The 14,963-nt window shown below is 34.7% G+C and overlaps 2 protein-coding genes across 2 annotated transcripts; one reads left to right on the top strand and one right to left on the bottom strand.

Moving 5' to 3' along the window:
* Positions 1-441: 441 nt before the first annotated feature.
* Positions 442-3,773, top strand: LOC114370629 (receptor-like protein EIX2). The gene has a single exon (XM_028328021.1). The coding sequence runs from the start codon at positions 519-521 to the stop codon at positions 3,519-3,521; it is 3,003 nt and encodes a 1,000-aa protein (XP_028183822.1). The 5' UTR covers positions 442-518; the 3' UTR covers positions 3,522-3,773.
* Positions 3,774-7,901: 4,128 nt separating this feature from the next.
* On the bottom strand, positions 7,902-14,026 carry LOC114371707 (protein MAIN-LIKE 1-like). Its single transcript, XM_028329065.1, has 7 exons — positions 13,676-14,026; positions 12,923-13,582; positions 12,622-12,819; positions 12,202-12,528; positions 11,988-12,119; positions 10,027-10,158; positions 7,902-7,955 (listed from the first exon to the last, which is right to left on the bottom strand). Exons 1-7 carry the CDS (start codon positions 14,024-14,026, stop codon positions 7,902-7,904), a joined length of 1,854 nt encoding a protein of 617 aa, XP_028184866.1.
* Between the last annotated feature and the right edge of the window lie 937 nt (positions 14,027-14,963).

Genomic DNA, 14,963 nt, shown 5'->3' with positions numbered 1-14,963 from the left:
TGAATTGCTGCACTATGTCTGTGGCACCTCTATCATGGTGTCACCATTGTGGTTCTTAACATAGAGCACGAAAGGATAGGAGAAGATAAGGAAGGGAGAGAAGAGAAAAAACAAAAGGGTAAATTTGAGAAAGAAAAAGAAAAGTGAAAATAAATGAAAAAAATTTGAAGTTGACAAAAAGGTCCATAGAAATTTCCGATGGCAATTTAGTCCATCTAAGTCAGTGGCATAGTTAGCAAATTTCTGGTTGTCAAAATAGTCCAATGATGCTACGTAGACTTTGCCATTTACATTAACGGGAAAAATTGACGGTGGGACAAATTAAGGGGCAAAATTTTATTTTTTTTCAAAATTTAGGGATCCAATTGTTAGCGCTTGGTAAATTCAAGCAATTACCAAATTCAGCATTTATCCAATATATTATCGTAGTTATTTTAATAAAACCTGAGGGCTATATACTTCCCATTCGATGCTCCTTTTCAACTCCCATCTTTGTGTTCTGTTAATCTTCCGCAGACATGCTTGGCTTGGCTTTTGCTGTTGTTTTCCTTTTAACTGCATTTGTAGTGTTATCTTCATGTGGTCATTCACCACTTGGCTGCAATGAAGAAGAAAGGCATGCTCTTCAATGGATCAAAGGAAGCTTCAAAGATCCATCATCGAGGCTTTCCTCTTGGGAAGAAGAGGATTGTTGTCAATGGAAAGGTGTAGTTTGCAGCAATATTACAGGACATGTTGTCAAGCTGGACCTCAGGAATCCTTGCTTCCCACGGAGGAACCAAGGAGGTCAACCAAACTGTGACTTGAACAAATATGTTCTTGAAGCTAATCATGTTCATCCTTCTATATCGCAGCTTAAATATCTCACTTATTTAGATTTGAGTGGAAACAAATTTAATAGTTCAATACCAATGTTCATCCAAACTATGGAGCATCTGCAATTCCTTTCTCTCTCTGATTGTCATTTTAGTGGGAGGATCCCTTACAATCTTGGGAACCTCACAAAATTGCTCCTTCTTGATTTCAGCTTCAATCCTCTTCTATATGCTGATGACTTTTATTGGATTTCTCAACTTCCATCACTCCAATACCTTTACATGCGTGATGTGCATCTTGGTAAGACACGAAATTTGTTGCAGGCACTCAGCATGCTTCCTTCTTTGATAGAAATAGAATTGAGGAATTGTGGACTAAACAAGTTACACACTTATCAACTTGTTAGAGCCACAAACCTTTCCCGAGTGGAGGTTCTGGATCTAGCAGAAAATGAACTTCAAGCTCCAATTCTGAATGCTTTTCAAAACATGTCTTCCATTGCAGAGATTGACTTTTCTTTCAACAACCTGAGTTCCACTCCATTCTGGTTGGGAACCTGTAGTAATCTGGTCTATCTATCTGTTGAAAATAATGCTCTTTATGGCTCACTTCCATCTACTTTACAGAATCTGACTTCCTTGATTTACCTCGACCTTTCAGAAAACAATTTTGATTCTGTTCCATCCTGGTTAGGTGAGTTAAAGGGTCTTCAATCCTTGTATCTTTCAGGCAATGATTTAAAACATATTGAAGGATCTCTAGCATCTTTTCTGGGAAACTGTTGTCATCTTCATTCATTAGATATGTCAAGTAACAATCTTAAAGGAGATGCACTTGGAGTCTACATACGGTCTGGATGCATTAGGTATGATTTAATGCAATTGGATTTGAGTCACAATGAATTTAATGATAGTTTGCCACCATGGTTGGGACAACTTGAAAATCTATCTGACTTGTATATTCATGACAGTAATTTGGTTGGGACCCTTCCTTGTGATATGATATCAAAACTTATCAATCTGAAGAAGTTGTTACTTTCCAATAACAACTTTAACGGGTGTCTTCCTAACTGTATTGGCCAACTTCTCAATTTAACCACCTTACTTCTTTCTTCTAATCATTTTCATGGTGTCATTCCTAGGAGTCTAGAGCAACTTGTAAGCCTAAAATCTCTAGATCTTTCAGGAAACTCTTTAAACGGTACAATTCCCCAAAATATTGGTCAACTTAAAAATTTGATCACCCTCTATCTTTCTAATAATAATTTACATGGAAACATACCTTATAGTCTTGGTCAACTTCTAAACCTGCAAAACTTTGACATGTCCCTAAATCATTTGGAGAGTTCGGTGTCTGACATAAGATGGCCTAAGCAACTTGTTTACCTGAACCTCACCAATAACAATATCACTGGGTCACTTCCACAAGATATTGCTGATAGGTTGCCCAATGTTAGTTACTTGCTTTTTGGAAACAACCTTATAAATGGTTCCATTCCAAAATCATTGTGCAAAATAGACTCCTTGTACAATCTTGGCCTTTCAAGCAACTTGTTATCTGGTGACATTCCTGATTGTTGGAGTGCTACTCAAGGTCTCAATGTGTTAAATTTGGCATCCAACAAATTATCAGGTGTTATTCCAAGCTCTCTCGGTAACCTACCCACGTTGGCATGGTTTCATTTGAACAATAACAGTCTTCAGGGTGGGATTCCATCATCTTTGAGAAATTTAAAGCAACTTTTAATTCTGGATCTAGGAGAGAACCATCTGTCTGGGATTATACCTTTATGGATGGGGAACATTTTCTCCTCAATGCAGATTCTAAGGCTACGGCAAAACATGTTGATTGGAAAAATTCCTTCACAACTATGCCAACTTTCTGCATTGCAAATCTTGGACCTTTCAAACAACAACCTGATGGGATCAATACCTCACTGCATTGGAAATCTCACAGCAATGATTTCAGGAAAGAAATCTTCTGTCATCCAACCTAGTGAAGGGCGTAGAGATGTTGAATGGTATGAACAAGATGTCAGACAAGTCATTAAAGGAAAGGAACTTGACTATACCAGAAATCTAAAACTGGTAGCCAACATGGACTTGTCAAATAACAATTTGAGTGGTACTATTCCTGAAGGAATAGCATTGCTTTCTGCATTGCAAGGCCTAAATCTATCACACAATCATCTGTCAGGACATATCCCTAAAAGGATAGGGGACATGAAATCTCTAGAATCTCTTGACCTCTCTCATGACCAACTTTCAGGCACAATTTCAGACAGCATATCAAGTTTAACTTATTTAAGCCACTTGAATTTGTCCTACAACAATCTTTCAGGACCCATTCCAAGAGGAACTCAATTGTCAACCCTTGATGATCCTTTTATTTATACGGGCAACCAATTTCTCTGTGGGCCTCCACTGCCAAATGAGTGTTCTCCTGATGATTCCCAACATGACAATGTAGATGAAGATGAAGATGGCAAAAAGGATAAAGTAGAGAAATTGTGGTTTTACTTTGTCATTGCACTTGGCTATGCTCTTGGATTTTGGGCTGTGATTGGAAGCTTGTTGATTAAGACAAGTTGGAGGCGTTCTTACTTTCAATACATTGACGACTCAACTCAAAGGATAAATGTATCATGGGCAATACATTTATCAAATTTCAAGGCAAGATTTACAGGAAGCCCTGTTGCTGAGTGACACATTATTGGAGTCTTTATGCCTTCTGTTTTTGTTTAATGCATTTATAGGATTTCATGTTTATTTTGCTTGATAAGTGATTATTTCACATTTGTATAAGGGTAGTAATGCTACTTGCTACTTGTAGAATTTCCGTTGTCATGCTCATGTCATGCCTAGAGGGTAGTGCTATTTTCTTCTAGTTTATTAAATTAATAATGTTGCAAGCTTAGCTTTTCTCTATTCACCAATAATCTGATTATTGCTTTATTATTTGGTGGAAGTTGCTTATGCATCAGTAAACATACTCAGTTATAGGAGATTTACTATGGTAATTGGTACCCTTTAGGTCTATGGTGCCCAATGCACAAGCTATCATGCATTTAATGATAAAGGATTTTATAATAAAAAAAATTAAAAGTTACTACATCTACCGGTTGCAAAAGAAATGCTTGCAACTTACACCAAACACAGGAAAAGATGATTACCCAAGTAATGCCCCCAATCATAATGTTACTTACATCTACCTGGAACTCTTTCTATGCCTACGTATTTTATTCTCTGGCTTATACACTTGTTTTACTCTGATTCCTCTGTTTAAATAAACTTTCAGTATCTAATGCAAATTAATAAAAGGATTCTGCAAGTGTAAGGGAGAGAGGGTGTATGGATTCAAAACATATTTAGAATCAAGAAAGATGAAACACAAGGTGTCAAGGTCTTACTTAAATTGTCTCTGGAAGGGTTATATCATTTGTTGGTGTTGTTGGTAAGATTTGGTCATGTAATCTGGAGGATAACTTTTGATATGGTTGAGTCAGAAAAGGGAAACTGGCTGTCCTTATTGTTACAGTGTTACTAAGCTTTAGCAGATCTTATTAAGTTTTCTCAAAGTTCCTTTGCCATCCTTAGTGGCAATGGATGTCTGGTATGAACTGGACAAATTGAATTGAGATAGTCCCATGGGAGAGACATGCATGAGACATTATAGAAATATAGGTCAACTGACTATATTTTAATCTCTGTAATGAGAGATATATCATTTAGTGCATGTAAAACCAAATGAATGCTATCTTCCACCAACTAACATGGTAATATTTTAGTTCATTGTCGTGCTGTTTCAGTTGATGTTTGAAGGCTTTTGCAAGTTCAACTTGTTTTCGGGCTTAAAAAATGTTAGCTAATAATTAATTTTGGGGAGTGGAAGTTCGTTGACAAACTGGAGTTGGAGGCATGCTTATATTCGATGCATTGATAAGTTAACGTAGTGCACAAATATAACATTTTGTATAGTCAATACATTAGCAAGGTTTAAGTTGATGAGTGACACATAATTAATAATCTTTACGCCTTTTGTTTGTTCTATACCCTTGGAAGATTATTTTGCTTGCTTTGAAGTTGCTTCGCCACTATGGAAGCTAGTAATGCTATGATTTATGGTTAAGTGGCTGTTAAACAGACTTGTAGACCAAAACCATGCATGCAATGAAGCAGGCAAATGTCCTTGAGGTCCCAACATTAACTAGGTAGTGGACCTGTCTCCTTTTTTATCCAAAAGAAATTCATAAATCCGAGAAAACCCTCATGAAAATGATTTCAATAATTTAAATATCAAGTCCCTTGGCTTTGTATATAATTGACATACACCCATAACAGATAGTTAATGGCCAAAGGTCGCGTTATAATGAAAATGATATTCATACCAACAAAGTAAAGCATCAAAATACATATCTGGCTACAACTATTTGATTAAGTTGTTATTATAATCTCAACAGTCTAATAACTTAACCCCAAGAAAACAGAATAGGCACCAATACTCTATAAAATAAATTGTAAAAGAAATAAGAAAAGTATATTGAAATGTAAATGAAAATCCATTTTTCCATGTCAAACTCGATGCAGCATGAGAGCAAATCCAGTCCTTACAGGACAGCAAATTTTAAGCAGTTCTTTCTTTATAGTTCAAAGTATTTTGCTATCATGGTCAGATTTACTTGTCTATTTTAGAAATTGATTCCGAAATCAAAATTTGTTTTTGTATACTATTAGAAGATTGCATGTAGAGTGGGTATAAGACTGAACAAAAATAACTTTTAGACTGAGCAAAAACAACTAACAGACTAAGCAGACCGAACAAACTAAGCAATAGATCGAACATACTATGCAATCAGATTGAGCAGAAGAAGCAGTCAGACAAAAGCAAAAGACTATCAGAGATGCGGAAGATTAAAATATGGTATTTATAAACCAGAAACATAAACGTATATGAAGAAGTAAGGAACAAAACTGACGTGATGTATTTCAATTTTGTAACTCAGTTTTGCACTCTAAAAACTGTTACAGTAACCTGTTTAAATAGAAAACTATGAAGCCCCTCATTTGGGCAAAACAAACAGCAAATTATGACTAAGCTAAAAGTAGACATCATTAACCTGCAGCTACAAGTTGCTTTTTCTGAACACAAGCAAACTTTGACCAAATGTACAAGCAACCACAAAAATTACAGAGACATTAAAATGTTTTAATACAACAACTTCCAAAAATCTCAATTGCCTAGACTCCTTCAGATTTTTCTTCAACACTTCAAGTTGATCTTAACACAATCCCACGTCTATGGAGGATCACCTTCAAGTAAACAATCATTTGCATGCCCTTACTTAACAAAAATTATATCATCTGGAACAAAAATGTTTGTAACCATCTTAATCCAATTTTGAACTCGAAGGACCTTAGCTTTAGGAGATAGACGAGCAATGAAATTTGCAACAACATTATAAATATTTTACTCCTCTAAGTAATTTTACTTGATAAGAAAGAATATGATAATTCTAACAAAATATTTCCCATCAAGAGATTTACCTCTTGCATTTGCCAAAGCAATGACCATAGTTGTTCTAGCTTCCATGACCCATAAAATAGGATTCAAGATAAAACTAAAAAAATTCAGAAACTTGTTATTGTTCTTTTTCTCCTCCTCAAGTTTGTTGTGACCAAGAGGGGTAAAGTTTTCCTCAGCACATTCTAAATCCTTTAGGATTTAGTGTTTGGATGAGGAAATTTAAAATTCTGAAAAATTTTAAATTCTAACAATTTCAAATATTTTATTTGAAATTCTTTTATTTTTAAAAATTTGTATTTGGATAAAAAAATTAAAATTGTGAGGACAGAAGAAAATGAGTCGCTAGTTCGAGAACTAGATTTCTAAAACTTTTAGGTGTAAAAGAGGATGAAGGTTATAAAGAAAATATGAGAACGTTTTGGAAGGTTCTTCTATTAAGAGAATTTCAATTTCTCACTTTTTAGAAAGAAATTAAAATTTCATATTTTTAGTTGTTTAAAATTCTATTTTAAAATTCAAAAAAATTAATTTATTCATAAAAAAATCCAAACAAAAAATTTTAGATTAAAGAAATTTAAATTCATTGATAAATTATTTTTCTCAATTAAAATTTTCTATCCAAACACACTCTTACTTCCTTTGAAACTTCTCCTTTGAATGTATTTAGTACCCGAAGGAGTTTCAACAACAACAACTCCTTTTCCTTTGACATCAACACTTTCTCTATTGCCAAAGGTGACTTTGGAGAAGCAGGAGTGATTCAATTCCTTGAAAATGCTAGGCATTGTGGGTCATATGACTATATATAAACCACACCTCTTTCTTAGTACTTGTTGAACAACAACAAAATAAATCAATACTCCTTATTTTGTTCTTCATGGTCTACAACTTGGGCTTGTTGTACCTTTTGGTTTGCCTTATTTTTACAAATCTTCTCCATATGACCAAAAAGATGGCAGGCCTTACATTTAATGCTTAGCCCGAACTAACAAAAAATTTTAGTATGATTGTTCTTCTTGCAACATATGTAATTAGGTGGAAACTTGTTTTTCAAACCTCCTCCTTCTTTGTTTTCTTCTTCCTACCCACCAAATGGTTTTTTTCCCAAAATTAAAAACTTAAGGATTTTAAGTCTCATAATGTTTTATTTTTTAAAATAAATTAAAAAGATTAAGAATTTTAAGTCAGTTTTCTAAAAAATCATCTTAAAAAATAAACTTTCTAAGACGGGTTTTCAGAGAACTATCTCAGAATTTTTTTTAAAAAAAAATAAAATGATTAAAAATTCTAAGATGATTTTTTTAAAAACCGTCTTTATTTTCTAAGACGATTTTTCAAATAATCGTCTTAGAATGTATTTTAAAAAAAAATAATGAATTATCAGGGACCATAATTGACTCTAGCTTTTGATTTTGACCACCTGATGATAATGCAACTTTATCTGCTGTAACCTACAAAAACAATATGAAAAATCTCGTAAAACATTTCTCTTTATGAAGATGATGGAAAAAGTTAAAAATATTCAGTGATTGTTGTCAAGAAATGAAATATTTCAAATGTGTTTATAACATGATGAACTCCTCACAAGTGGCTTTAAGGCTCTTTTCCAGCCGCTCCTGAAAAAAAATGTCAAAGGCACGAGATAATGGTTTAAATTTGACAATGCAACATATGGAATAAAATGATTAAAGAAGAATCAGTGAAAAGACAAGGAAAATTTTGATCACATATTGGTTGACTAATTGTGCATGCAATCACAATCAAATTAACTTTGAACTTAAGGCTTCTAAACAGCCCAATATTTTAAATTTTAAGTAAAATTTAAAAGCTTTAAATAAAAATAAAAATGTTAAAATTTATAAATAGAACATGTTTCAAACAAAAAATAAAACAATTAATTTGAGCATTTTAAAAAAAATGACTTTTCAACCGTAAAGCCACATGTTGAAAAAAGAGATCATCACTTTTAAAACTAGACATTTATTTTATTATACAAGGGACAATAGAAATACAACACTGAAGAAAAATTATTAAAGCAAACAATTGCTATATATTGTATGGTTATGCCTTGTGGGTGTGGTATCGCTCAAGTATTTAAGAGTGATTCATTATATAATAGATAACATCAATTAGAAGAAAAAAAACTTTTTTTTTTCGTAAGCCAATTACAAAAATACTTGACAACCTACAACTTAAGTTGTGGTATCACTACTGCAAAAAAGGTCTTCTACAATGGTTAAAAGACACATTCAACGACGGTTTACAAACCGTTTTTATATCCAACGTCGTAAAAAAGTTTAACTTTTTACGATGGTTATAAGGCAACCGTCGTAGAAAAGTCTAACTTTCTAAGATGGTCATTAATTAATGACCGTCTTAGAATGTTCACTTTCTAAGAGCTAACGACCGTCTTAGAATGTCCATTTTCTAAGACGGCCACTCACAACCGTCTTAGAAAGTGGACATTTTAAGACGGTCATTAACTAACAACCGTCTTAGAATCACTTATTTTTCAAAAAATTTTAGGAAACCAGTAAAAATATGTAGTTATTTCTCCAAAATAAGTTGAACCAAGCACAGTAAATTACAACTTCTGTGATTAAAATTTAATGCCATATTTAATCAATGTTTTGCCTTTGGCAGATGGAAAATCATGTTCACAATTGTATCAACTACTTTTTCCTAAATAATGATTAACCAAACATAAACCATTTTAGAAGAAGGAAAATGGTAATTATGTGTACCTCTCCAAGTTGTCATCCAGTGGGTCCAGCTCCAGCAACTAGTAAAACAAAGTGATAATAAAATATTTTCATCATTAGACATCATTTGCTATGATAAATTATCGTCTAAGATCTCATATATTCTCCATCCGTGTTTAGGTATCTTGTTCACCATGTTCCACCGTAGATATTTGGCTGAAAACTAAATGGAGTGGTAGTGCTAAATTGTTAATGCTAGTAGGGAACTAGACAACCAGTAATAAATGCAAATCAGATATTGTCCGCACCTATGCCCTCCCAAGCAAACAAAATGCAGAAACTAAATATTCACAAAAACAACCTCCGGCTAATATTACACAATTATTTAGTTAAACCCAGATTCTCGGGTTCAGTAAACAAATTCTCAATAGTTCACACATGACAAAATGGAGAGAAGAAATATCAACCTTTACATATGATAATTAGACCCATGCTATATACACATGATGCTATTCAACAAAAGGTTTACCAAAACACATACCATTTACTCGGCCCAAAACAAAATGCAAACATTTAGGAGGGGGTGAGGTTGTGAGGTGCTTAATAGCAAGCTGGCAAGCCAGCTCAGTTTGGAAGCAAGTATGATAAATATATTTATGAGCTCTAGCATTTTCCTTAATCAATTTCCAATATCAAGTATGATAAATCTATAGATAGTGAACTAAACCATTAAATTATTTGAGTTACTATATATTGAAAATCTATAAACTATCATTGTTTAAAAAAAATACAGCCTAAAAATACATCATTTATCTAAGCAATTCTTAGAAGCTTATAACAATATATTTGTCTACTCACCTTTTTTTTCATTTTCCTGCTACAACCTCTCTTCTTCACTCTAATGACAGTAAAAAAATTGTGACAAACTCCGTAAAAAAAATAAGTGAAAAATGAAGATTTGTCATAGATGAAAAAGGATAAAAACTTGGGTGGTTATGGGATAAAGAAAAAGCACGGCAAGAACGGGCTTTGGAACCATTTCCAGAAGCTCTTCATCTAAACCATAAACGTCACAACATTCTGCCTCATCCTCTCGAAGCCCAAGCCCCCAAAGGAACTGCAAATCACCCAAATCATTATACAACTTCAATTCTTTCGACGATACCTTTGCACTTGTCATTGCCTTTTAGCTGAAGCCATTGCTTTCATTCTTTCGACGATACCTTTGCACTTGTCATTGCCCTCCTTTTATACTTTTGCGTTGGGCCTTTGTGGGCCCATTGGCCAAGCTTATAGCCCATTAGGAGGCCCAAGAGAAATATATATTGGCTAATTTAACTAATTGATCATAATTATAAAAGGATTATGTCTGTTCTTATTTATAAATAAAAACGGAGGCTGAAATTATCTAAAAGGAATTTTTTAAAACACTTTATTAATTGATCTTCACTTTTTCTTTGTTGTGTTTAAACTTTAGACACTTGTGATATAAATTTTGCCATGTATTTCATGTGCACTTCGTGAAGCCATTTCATGATATTCTCGAACACTGATTTATCCATCATTATTAGAACTGATTGTGATAATAAACTTAATTTCTTCTTCAAATATGTTCAATAAAATTTCTGTTGTTTTTAGGAAGCTTGTAGGATATGGTTCTACCCAATGTACTTCGATTATCAAAATATTAACAAGCCATTAGTTAACAAATTCTTCTCTACAGTTTATTAAAAAGAAACAAATTCATCTCTATACAAGATTAAAACACATGTAAAAGTTTAATAACTATTTATATTTTTAAAATATTAATTTCAAATATCTTTAAAGACAATTAGCCTTTAAAAGAACATATTGATTTTTAATTTTACTATTTCCTTACTTTAAATCTATTTCTTTTCAATACAATATGTGTCTTACCTATCTAATGCATAAAAAGCCTTACTAGGGGTCATTAAAATAATAAATGTTAATTAAACATCCTAACATAAAAGCTAGTTCAGCAATGATAAAGAGTGTTGCTAGGTGCACCCAGATTATTGCTGGTGCACACAACATTCTTAAAAAATGGCAAAATTGCCCTTGCTTGATTTTCCTCCTACGGATCAACTTGATCCGTAAGAGAAAAAATAATTATAATATACTTTAAAGATACAACATATTTATTTATAATATAATTAAATATATATTTTTTATTTTATTAATTATAATATATTTATAAATATTGATTTATTATAAATAATTAATTTTTTAATATATTTTTTTAGAATAAATTTGTTTAGAAGATGATATTAAAATACTTACTCAGTCTCATTATAATTATTGTTTAAGGTTATTTTATACATATTAATAAAAATCAATAAATACATAAAAGATAATATTATAAAGAATTAATCATATCATTAATATTATAAAGAATATAAAAAAATAATTAGTATTATATTAAAAATTAAAATACTAACTAGTTTATAATACATTTTTTTATATGATCATTAGTATAAGTGGGAAAATAGTAATTATAAGAGAATTTAAAAATATTAGTACGTTATATAAAATAAGGATCTTAGATAACGAATGATGTCCATTTTTTGTTTAATTTTTTTTACACCTTTTTCAACTTCTTTATTTCAATTATATTTAAAGTCATATTTCAAATTAATTTTTATTAGTTGGTAAACTAAGTTAACTAGACCATTTATAATAATTTACATATACTATAACTAAGTTAACTAGACCATTTTAATAACACGTGTGTATATAGACACAAATGGAATACACAATCAATGAAAATAAATAAAACTAACATTACTAATGAAAATAAATAAAACCAACAATACTCATGAAATGAGTTCATGTACAATATTTGTATATACATGGAATATCAATATAAAATATGTACATAAACTACGCCTGATCCGTGCGCCGCCTGCGTCTAGACCTAACATATACAAGATGGTCCTGTGTCACACTCCTGGCCAACCTGAGGCATTCTTCGATCACCTCATGTGCCGATGAGCCAGGCGTGACCACCCCTAGACTCAGATGGCGCTCCAACCTCTCAACAATGTCATCACAAACTTCCTGTTACATACAAAACAAACTAATTACACAAATTATTATGCAAATATTGAGGTAAATGACGTAAATTATTAGTATTACTTACCACTGCATGTCTGGGCTCCTCCGCAGATGTCGACGATGCTCCTGGCTCCGGCACGCGAGGGATATCCGTCTGCGGGGCCTGAGGGACGACTCGGGGCTGCAGGGCGTGACCATGAGGCAGAGGATCTAATGCGTGACCTGGTGTCATGAAAGGATGAGAGATGCGGAAGAACCAGTCCATGTAGTCACTGGAATACGCCCCTAGCACAACGCACACCTCACCTGCTGGAACGATATGATCCTTGTAGTGCATCCACCTGTTGTGTATATCATCATACGAGACCCATGAATCGACAAGAGGAGCAGGAATGGTCTGCGTGTAGCCAAACTGCCGCACGACCCTCTCCGGTCGGTAATAAACAGCAACAGGCCCCCATCGCAAGAGACCGGAATTGCATGATCTGACGTGGAAGTCCTAGACCTCTCGATGCTCCCCATAAGGGATCCAACAGACATCCGGAATCCGGAGTCGGTCCAGGCGCTCCTTGTACACCGGCGTACGAATACTCTTCATGGTCTTCTCGGTCGCAATCCACCTACACGCACGCGGAGAATCCTCGTCGTACTCCTGATCGGCAGTGGAGTCTGCGACCGATGGAAAGTGCTCGTAAATCCAGCACTACAGATGTAATATCAAAATTATAAACATTAATAATGAAAGTGTAACAAAATTTAAAGTTGAACATTGTTGAGGCTGAACAAATAAAAAACATATTTGTTACCTGCAGTAGTGTGATGTAACCGCCAAGCTGTCGGCTGTGGCTCATAGATGCATCGTTCAGCTGGTCGTACATATGCACCAAAGCAGCCACTCCCCAAGCATACCTCTCCGTCATACTGAGGTCACGAAGGGCCTCCAAGTAGACAACATGGACATTGGTTGCACTCTTGTTAGCAAACAGAGTGCAACCCAGAAGGTGAAGAAGATATGCGCGAGCCGCAGCTGTCCAATGACCTGCCTGGCATCGGCGCTCATATATATCACGTACCCATTGCAGGTGTACGTACGGTCCGCGACACTGGGCTGTCTCAGCCCTAGCAGACTTTGGAGAGACCATCAACAAGTCCACCATCATCTGAACCGCATCGTCCACGTGCAAGGGCTCAAATGTGTGTAAGTCGCCAATAACGGGAAGATGGAGAAGATAGGAGATGTCGTCCAATGTGATGGTGAGCTCTCCCACCGGGAGATGGAAACTAGACGTCTCCCGGTGCCACCGCTCCACAAACACGGACAAAAGTCCCCAATCGCCGGTGTCTACCGAACACGCGATCAGAGGACTTAGTCCTGTACCAGCAACAAGTCCCTCAATGGCAGGGACAGGCCTGCCTAAACTATGGACCTTCCTCCCATGAGAGGATAGCTTCAATTCAGGACGCTCCTGAATTGAAGTATAAAGGAACACAAAATTTGTTAAAACCATCATTTAAAGGAAAACTAATTACAAGTAACTAAAATTAAATAGTATAAATACCTCTCCCGTCCATACGCTGCAAGCAATGTGATCCGCATACAGGGTCAACACGGATGGGTCGCTCGGACCACCCGGAAATCCCTCATGCACGTCCTCAGTAGGCTCTGCGCTTGTGTCCACAAGAATGTCCTCTACAGTAGCTGGTGCCTCCATCGGGTCATCTTGAACATCTGGCGCAGGGATGACTGGCTCATCGACGTGATCCGCAGTCACAGCGACTCGCTGCCTCCGTGCGGATGCAGTAGGCCGTCGACGCTGCGAAGCATCATCGGAATCATCACGATCTCCTCTGCCGACACCTCTGCCAGTAACCTGACCTAAGGCATGACCTAATCCTCTGGTCCTAACCATGATCTGCAAATGAGTGACGCAAATTCAATCACCCATTTCATTCACTCAAATTTCATTGGTCTAACGCAAATTTCATTGACTGAAAGTCGCGCAAGCTGTCAGGCTTTCATGAAAGGCATGTCAAGAAAGGCTACACATGTTAGGCTTTTATCGAGTTAGTTTTTATTCAGTACACTATATGATTGAATGGAAATTGATTATGGATCCTAATATTATTGATATTAGATGAAAAAAGCCAAAGAAAGAAGAAATCAATCTTCTTGATCTTAGATGAACAAAGCCAAAGAAAGAAGAAATCAACCTTATGTGGACTGGTCAAGCTTTATGCTTATTCATTTGGTTCAACCTATAAAGGAAGTACATGGTCATAACTTAGCTAAAGGATACTCTATCCTTTATGAGCTATTTCTTTTCTAAGGATACTCTATCCTTTATGGTCATAACTTAGTTAAAGGAAGAAATGGAAGCAACTACTCATTTGGTTCAACCTATACTGGCAGTGAAGTGCATTCCTATGAGCCCCAAGCAATATTAATTGAAATATTAACTACTAAGTAGTTTACCAAGTGTTTTTATGATTCATTCTAATATCTCATGCAAGTTGTGATAAAATAATGTTTAGTGTAGCCCAAAGTCAATTCAAGGATCTCGAGATTGTGATTAAATTTAAAGTCCCTTTTATTAATTGAGAATTTGTGTTTTATTTCTCTACCTTTTATGTTTTCAGTTTTTGATATTTAATTGATGATTATGATAGGGTTTTGGGAATTGAATTAGTATTAGCATTAGGTGATAGAATGGCTGCTTAATTGATGACCAAAATGCTTATTGCTCTAAAGTTTGATATAAAACCATTTGTATGGAATAGTTGGTTCATCATTTGTGATATTATATTATAGCCGACCATGTGTCTTAGAGTTCTAAATAACTTAAGGTT

The sequence above is a fragment of the Glycine soja genome, chromosome 10 (assembly GCF_004193775.1).
Source record: "Glycine soja cultivar W05 chromosome 10, ASM419377v2, whole genome shotgun sequence".
Lineage (NCBI taxonomy): Eukaryota > Viridiplantae > Streptophyta > Magnoliopsida > Fabales > Fabaceae > Glycine > Glycine soja.
The sequence above is the reverse complement of the archived record's forward strand: the minus strand, read 5'-3'. Positions and strand labels throughout refer to the sequence as shown.

Coding starts and splice junctions, on each gene's coding strand:
- LOC114370629 (XM_028328021.1), top strand. CDS start 519: ATGCTTGGCTTGGCTTTTGCTGTTGTTTTCCTTTTAACTGCATTTGTA.
- LOC114371707 (XM_028329065.1), bottom strand. CDS start 14,026: ATGGTTAGGACCAGAGGATTAGGTCATGCCTTAGGTCAGGTTACTGGC. Junction 13,583..13,675: donor GCAGCGTATGGACGGGAGAG/GTATTTATACTA, acceptor ACTTCAATTCAG/GAGCGTCCTGAATTGAAGCT. Junction 12,529..12,621: donor CTTATGGGGAGCATCGAGAG/GTCTAGGACTTC, acceptor GTCGTGCGGCAG/TTTGGCTACACGCAGACCAT.